Here is an 8372-nt window from a genome sequence, read left to right on the forward strand (position 1 = left end):
TAATAAAAACAGCAGTGCATTTCCGCAGTTTTGTATTGTTTCTGAATATCCTCTACTTTTTTTATAACTATGTTTTAGTTTTAGTTGTGAAGTAGTGGGGGGTTGGATGGCCGAATGGTTAGCACATGCGCACTGTATCATAAGACCTGTCATTGAGTCAACTGGCGTGGTTTCGAATCCCCGGTTGTACGTGACAAGGAGTAGGGTCGCCTGTCCAACCTCGTGGGTTTTCTCCGGGTCCTCCGGTTTCCTCCCACTGCTAAAGACCCCTACGCGCATGCGAATTATTGAAATAAAATTAAACCATATGTTAGTCCCGAAATGACCTAGTTTGTGTCGAGTGGACGTTAAACCCCATTTCTCTCTCTTTCTCTTTTGTGAAGTAGTATACATAATAAATACATACCTTCAAGAGCTATTGATAATATCTTATTTTCTACCAACCAATCTAAGATTTTGTCTGTTAAAATGGCTGTTTTAGATATTTTTGAACTAGTTGATTCTTCGATCAATTTGGTCACCTAGAAACAAAAGGTTTATTCATTATTTATCATGCAATTCAATCCGCATTTTAAAGGGAGACAATATTGTGTCAAGCACAATCAAACAGAGTTACCTCCCTCAAACTCTTGGACTATTTCTTCAATGTACAGTGCAATGGAGTAAAAATCAATCATTAAATTAATTGTATGGGGAACCATATTCTGAAATTCTTCAAAAGTAGCTCATATTGAATTGTAAATTGTACTGATCAACTGCAAACAAATAAAACTTTTACTATCATGATTAATAAACTTTTTATTTACCTCTTTTAATGAATTCATCTTGGCATTAAAGTTTGGAGATTTTAACATTCTAAGTGCTACCTCTAGACGCAGTTCATCTATAGCATCAACATTTTGTTGCCACATATTTAAACACAATAACTTCATTGAAGCCAATAGATTGGATACACTACCAATTTTCTACAAAACAAAACACAAACATGTTCAGGTACATTCAACAATTTATAAGTTCCATAAAGATGCATTATCTAAGATTTAGATAAAGAGCTTGTCGATCTTGCTATAATCATCCCATCCGAACGTCCACAGACTGTTCCTTGCCAGACCCCCTGTCCGGCACCACCAACAAGAGGAAACCAAGTAGGAAAATCACAAGGAACTTTCTCAGCCAAACAAGGACTGAACCAAGACCTCCTGGTTAACAAGCCATAGCCTTAATCACTGAGTCACAGCAACTACCCACTAGTTTAATCAATTCTTGTGCAAGGTACATTGAACACAGCGACTACCCACTAGTTTATTCAATTCTTGTGCAAGGTACATTGAACATGACATCATATTCCCCACCTTCACTAGAACAGACATATTTTAGTGACTGCAATTATTTTTTACAGATAGAAAAATATATTACCTTTTCTTTTAAATCTTTTTCTTCTAATCCTTTCACATATTTATTAGCTCTATCCATTCCTGGTCCCAATAAATTTTTTAATAACTGAGAGTTAAGAAAATCAGAACAAATACCAAATGGTTTTAACAATGAAGCCATCACCTATAAAGTAATAAGTATCAAAGTGTTAAAAAGTATCCAATAAGCTAACTCTAACAAGATGCGAATACAAAAATAACAACATGAATGAAAAGATAACTCCAAGATACGTGTTAAAAATGATCGATCCAAAAATTTTGAAATTCCATAAGGTTCTTCGATATGCCCTAATGAACATTCCCATTCGGTTTTCAAAACACTACATTAAAATCTCAGTCCTGTAACAAAATTTTATAAGTTTTAACATTAATGGGAAGATAACACAGCAATTACAGCTCTAAATATTTCAATAGGGTTTTTCTCTATGACCATATGAACTATCCCTGCTTAGTTGAAGGGACAACAGACAAACAGATAAAGACAACAAAAAGCGTAAGTCCACAGTAATTCTGGGCATAATAATATATAATAAACACTTAGGCCACACCAATTTGATTTTTTGTTCTTCGGGGTCTTGATAAGTAGCCACTGTAATCACTTCAATCTAATTAAAATATAGATCTATATTTCGTTTCGTTTTTTATACTTTTGATGGCCTACACTACATGTAGATCTAACAAGTTATAGTGGGAGTTCACGTTCTATGACATCAGGTACCAAGCAAGCGACATTTGACCCGATTACGTCAGTCATTCGATTTACCAATTAGCGACCACCATTTATTTTTTTATCTACTTTTGCTTTGTTTTGATTTCTATTGTCGCTAATGTCTACCCACAGTTCCGCGCAAAAAAGGTCAAACGCTCGATTCGACAGACCATTTGAGTTAAATAATAACGCTTCCAGATCCAAGTGTAGTAAAGACAAGTAAAATCGAAATTTTGAACTATAAAAATGAAACGAAATAAGATCTGTGTTTTAATCAGATTGTAATCACTTGAAAGATGTTTTGTTTAAGATTTCAAAACTTAAAATATTTGGAACTAATAGTTATTGAACAGCACAACAAAGTTCTTTTGGTTTTTAAATAAGTCTTTTTCCCAAAGAAATAGATATGATAGGTTTTTCTTACAGGTCTTCTCGAAGAACAGATAATCAAATTATGGTGTGGCCTTAGAAAGCGGACTGTTAACAAAAAAACTGAAAATATGTTTATAGGCACTTGTATACATCAATATCACCACATATTTCGTATGCACTTGTATGCACTTGTAAACTTCATTATCGCCACACATTTTGTATGCACTTGCATGCACTTGTAAACTTCATTATCGCTACACATTTTGTATGTACTTGTAAACTTCATTATCGCCACATGTTTTTCAACCAGAGAGGTATAATATAACTTACAGGAGCATCTAATTCATCATTTTCCAAAATCTTTATAACCAATTCCAATCCTCCTTTTGAAGCAAACTAAAACAAACGAGATAAAGTTAATGAAATTAATCAACCTTTTATGAAATATCATTTCATATATCATTTTCTTGATTAACCATAAAATAAATAGAAAATAAATCAACATGATAATTTCAAAGCTAACTTGAGAAAAATTAGTTTTCCTATGTTACTTAACTCTAAAATAGCACAAAGAATTAATATAGTATATAGAGGGATATATTAATCAATTCTTTTTATTTTCATTTATTACTGTATATGTTATGTCAGAAATATTTATACTATTGTTTTTATTTTCATTTATTAATTACTGCATATGTATGATCAGAAATATTCATACTAATATTTTTATTAGCATATAGTTTACTTACTCTGTTGACAAGATGTGTTAACCAACCATAGGGGTTCTGCTGAAAATAGTTTACAAGTGTTGGTTAAAAGCAAATATTCAAATTTTCCACATATACTGTATGGTATCGTACAGTATAACATACATATATTCCCAAATCTTTATTCAAATGTAATAAAAGTCAACTGTGAAGAAATATTGGGGTTTAAGAGATATTTGTTAAAACCTATTCTATTTAGAATGCATTTTTTTTTTACTTAACTTCAGAAGATTGTAAATTTTATTTCCTTAATTCCAGTAATTGTTTAATATTTTGACATGTAACAAATCTCTTGTAATAATTACAAATGCGACGTACAGATTTATAACTGCCAATAGGTATAACAGCCACAGGTTCTCCATCTTCAAATTTATCTTCCCAACCACCATGTGTATCTCGTCTAGCTCGATTCTTATAATGAAACTCTGTTTCTGGATCAAAAGCCTGCAAGTAATATGAAAAGTCTATGTATATATTTAATCCTAATAATACCTGTAGTCCGAGATGGACAATATAAGATTGCCTGTAATGTGGAAGGATGTCAATGCTTTCACCTTCCAACATAGATATACAACCGAATAATGCAAATAAAAGCATATTTAGTGTTGAGAAGCAGACTAAGGAAGTCTGCCTAGTTCTTTGGGAAAACAATGAAATGAAAGAGAGAGAGAAATGTTTTTAATGTCCACTCGACACAAACTAGGTCATTTCGGGACTAGCATGTTGGGGTCTTTAGCAGTGGGAGGAAACCGGACCACCCAGAGAAACCCACGAGGTTTGACAGGTGACCCTACTCCATGTCAGGTACAACAGGGGAATCAAAACCATGCCAGTTGACTCAATGACAGACCTTATGATACAGCATGCTAACCAAAATGAAATGAAATGGGGTTTAACATCCTGTTTAGAAAAAGATCACAGTCCCCCTATATACACAGATCTATACACAAAATTCTCATGCATTGCATTGCACACACAGAAATGAAAACTATCTCAAACTTACCAATGTCAAGACATCCAATAACCCAACGGGTACAGGTTGTTGTTTAAGTCGTGCCACAACCAAATCAATCAACAAATTTAACATATCAAATATACCTTCTTGTATTTCACTACCCCATTTATGAACTGCTGCAGATGTTAACAGCTATAACATAAATATAAATCAATGCAATTGCTAATTATATGGCAGTATATCAGTCTATTTCACTAATTCCAGAAAACAGACAATAGATAAAATTGATTTATTAAAAAATTGTTTATTTCATTTAAACAAGAAAAATGACCATGTTTCTGGTGCATTAAGGCTTTATTTAAACAAACACTATATAGTATACCCATTTACCTTAGAAAATGCCTCTGGCATACATTTGTCCATAAAGCGGAAACAATTTTCATCATTATCTGCCAGGCCTGTAATATATATATATCATATACACGTATACTGAAACATACACCTACAGCAGTCATAAAGAAAAGGTTGCCTGAATCCTTTTCTGGATAATAATAATATGACAGTAATTTATCAACCATGTCCTTACACCAGGGGCGTAAAAATGTTTTTGAATCCACTAGCCCAGGGCTAGTAGTCTACTGTCAGGCACTAGCCCGACATTAATATCCACTAGTCCATAGTTTGACAAGGTACAAGATTTAATCTTCAATATTTTGGAATATGTTTTGTTGCCTGCCAACCTATTGTTTTTAATAAAGATCATAGACTTGATTGCCTAATAATCAAGGATGTGTACGCTACTCGGTTAACTGGTCATGGTTCGGTTGCACTGGTGAAACGGTTCAAAAAACTACAATTCGATATTCGTTTTCATTTCATATCTGACCTTCAAAACCAGGAATGGTAGCCACAACAATGTTTTCTTTCACTAAAGACCATATAAATACTTTATATAGCACATGTCATTTATAATATATCACGGTAAATTAATGTCCTTTATTTCCCACTCGAAGATTTGTATATGTTACTTATTATTAGCACTTACTGCAAAGCACAGGATAGCCTCGACTGATTGACAAATTAATTGTTTTACTGTATTGTATTTATTTACCTGGTCACTCTATAAAGAGTCTCAAAATGAAACAAATCAGTTTGATGTGCTGATATAATATTAAAATAGACAGGATAGTAAAATTGCTTATATTATCACTTAAGTGCCATGCTGCGTGCCGATAGGGTCAAAGTTGATGACACACGGGTCACTGGAACCATTCATCATGGCGTGTGTGTAATGAACACCTGTAGTAAATTCTTTGGAAATACCTGACATGTTAAATAATCAAAATTATCTTGTATTTAAAAATACAAAGGTATGCTTTCAAATATTTATGTCAGAACTAATCTAATATAAAGTATAAGTGAGTCTTTTGTTTTTAAATCAACCTGATTTCAACTGGTTTATACGTGACCTGTCAAAGCGTGCAAGATGGAGAAATGAAATGTCAAGAATGAATGAATAGAAGGGGTACAAAAATTGTCCATACGGCTCTAAGTTTTACTACAGAAAATCTATTGTTATGATTGAGTTTTTTTTTAGAATTTGAGAAATAAATGTGGGATGTTTTACAGCTTATTTATCCATATCGTCACTACATGTAGTTTAATTCACAAACCGGTGAAAGGGCACTAGCCCATGACTAGTACGGCTAAATAGATCACTAGCCCGTAAGTTATTTTTGGTAGCCCCGGACATCGGGCTAGTAGATTTTTACAACCCTGCCTTACACATACTGAAAGTTACAAGCACATACATGTACCAGTACTTAAAGCTTTTAAAAATTTACATGAACCTTTCTTAAACTAGGTTGTAATAATAAATGTCTTGAAATAACAATGTACACATACCATAACAGTACATTACCGTAATGCAATAGAAATACATTGTAAAATGGATTATTTATTTCTGGACATGAACTGTAATGGAAAAAATTGTGAATTGTAAAACTGAAGATTAATTTAATGTATTAATAACATACCAGCCTCAGCCAATTTAGCTGCAGATATCAGACATTTTCCCAGGCTTTCTTCTTTCTTATATGGAATATTCCAAGTTTCTGTAAAAACTCTGCCCTCTAATTCATACAGATTGGTTACTGGGAATTCCATGTTATCACTCTCATCCATTGCTGATACAGACATATTGTGACTATCACCATTAACATTGCCTCCATCATACTGTAAGTTTAGAGTTTTGTTACATTTGTTTATTATGGTAATAGATGTAGATCTAAAAGTCATTCCCAAATCTATTAATTATTCAATTAATTGGATAAAGAACTTTTATATTGGATAGGAAGTCTATTTATTATAATCTTAAGATGCATTATGTAAAAGCTAAAGCTGCCTATTGCATGTCCTTTTTCTGGCTTCAAAAATTATTATCTGAACATTTATTTTAAAACTTAACAGGCCCATAATCATCTCTCTGGGCCATCAGATGGCTCTTATTTTAATTTGAGTAGAACTTATAATGTTGTCATTTAAAAGTTTAACAATAAAATGGATAATCAAGACTTTGTCTCTTTTGATTGTTTATCATCTATTTTTGAACACATGTATTACAGCAAGAGTAAGTCCGAACCGTCATGTAAGTCCGAACCCTTTAGACCTGCAAAAATGCATTTAGTAATCCATGTGTGGTGACACTTAAATGACCAGTAAGTATTATTGGGTAGACATATATGAATGACTAGATATGAACTATTAAGGGAGTAACACAGACTAATTTTTGCTACATTATCATTATTATTATAGTAGGCCTATTTCAAAGATGGATACCTCAGCATCGACTGCTTCATCATAAGTAGGTGGAAGATGTGGACCATATAGAGGACCTGAAGAACTTCTTGACACAACTTCTTTCATTTCTACATCAACATCATCCAAAGTGTCGTAAGAAACAACCGGGTGGTCATTAGTGAGATACGCAACTGCATCATTCAAATCATTTTTGGCCATGCGGAGTGCTCTCCGAATCTCAGACTCAGAGGGAAACCCCATGCTGAGGAGCATTTGCACATTATCCTCACTAATGTCCATTGCTAAGCATAGTCAATACAACTTCAGAAAACCATATCCAAAAATATTTACAAGGATAAACATGCAATAATCTGCAAAATTTTACATTTTGACATATAAACAAGAGTGCCCGTCCCAATTTTTAGCGAGTACCGAATTCTATCTCTAAAAGTTAAAAACTAGGACAAGGGGGATAATCAAAAAATTAGAAGAGTTATACCCCTTTATTTATAAGCTCGTTCTTATTTTACTTGAGATTTGGAGAACAGGTAGCCTTGGTACCGTGCGTTGGGTTTCATGTATCCGGTTCCTTATGTGCGAAACTTGGGTGAAACCTTTTTCCATCTTTTCATAGCTTTTCAACAGACCGGCGGTTTATTATTAGCATAAATATTTATTTCTATAGTTTTTATTTATTTACATATATTTTGCTGTGTTAAACATATTTTATTGCATCAACAAAAATAATTCTTGATACAATTGGATTGGACAAAAGTTATTAAAACTTACAAACGGCCTTTCCATATTCAGAAATTGTGTAACAATACAGATCTAATATACATAATAAATAACAGACAAATAAACAAACAAACAGAAATGTACAGGGTGCAAATGAACACAACTTACAAACAACATTTAAAACGTTTAGTTGCTTTTATATATGAACACACTTTTTGGAACAATGAGTTGTTTAGGTGGTTGGGTAAATTGCTGTCTCCCCACAATAGGGTGTGCACATTAATCGTAGGTAAGAAGGTCAGGGATTCAAATAATTTTGCTCTTTCACTATTAAATTGGTTACACTGTAAAAAAAAAAAAAAATGGTTTGCGTTTTCATTTGGATCTCCACAATTACACTGAGGGCTATTAACCAATTTAAATTTATGGAGGTCTGAATTTAACGAACTACACTGGTGACGCATTCTAGTATGTATAATATTTTCGTTACTGTTACCAATTTGAAAAAAAAAACTGGGCGCTACATTGTCATTGTTGGTACTATTTAATTTAGATTTAAAGTGTTTTATATCAGGAATTGTTTTTATAGATTCGTGTAA

The 8372-nt window shown here is 33.0% G+C and overlaps 1 protein-coding gene across 3 annotated transcripts in view; it reads right to left on the reverse strand.

Moving 5' to 3' along the window:
- Positions 1-7466, reverse strand: part of LOC126817728 (ubiquitin carboxyl-terminal hydrolase 24) — a 51364-nt gene extending 43898 nt beyond the window's left edge. For 2 of the 3 annotated variants that reach the window (XM_050544851.2, XM_050544849.2), the window contains exons 1-10: positions 7075-7466; positions 6273-6471; positions 4627-4694; positions 4285-4428; positions 3600-3725; positions 3264-3302; positions 2845-2910; positions 1417-1557; positions 807-965; positions 407-521 (exon numbers count right to left, since the gene is read on the reverse strand). In XM_050544851.2, the coding sequence (XP_050400808.1) occupies positions 407-521; positions 807-965; positions 1417-1557; positions 2845-2910; positions 3264-3302; positions 3600-3725; positions 4285-4428; positions 4627-4694; positions 6273-6471; positions 7075-7335 (1318 nt within the window). In that variant the 5' untranslated portion in view covers positions 7336-7466. The remainder of the gene's footprint in view (positions 1-406; positions 522-806; positions 966-1416; positions 1558-2844; positions 2911-3263; positions 3303-3599; positions 3726-4284; positions 4429-4626; positions 4695-6272; positions 6472-7074) is intronic. The other variant, XM_050544850.2, reaches the window with a different exon arrangement.
- Positions 7467-8372: the final 906 nt, after the last annotated feature.

This window comes from Patella vulgata, chromosome 4 (assembly GCF_932274485.2).
Source record: "Patella vulgata chromosome 4, xgPatVulg1.2, whole genome shotgun sequence".
Classification (NCBI taxonomy): Eukaryota; Metazoa; Mollusca; class Gastropoda; family Patellidae; genus Patella; species Patella vulgata.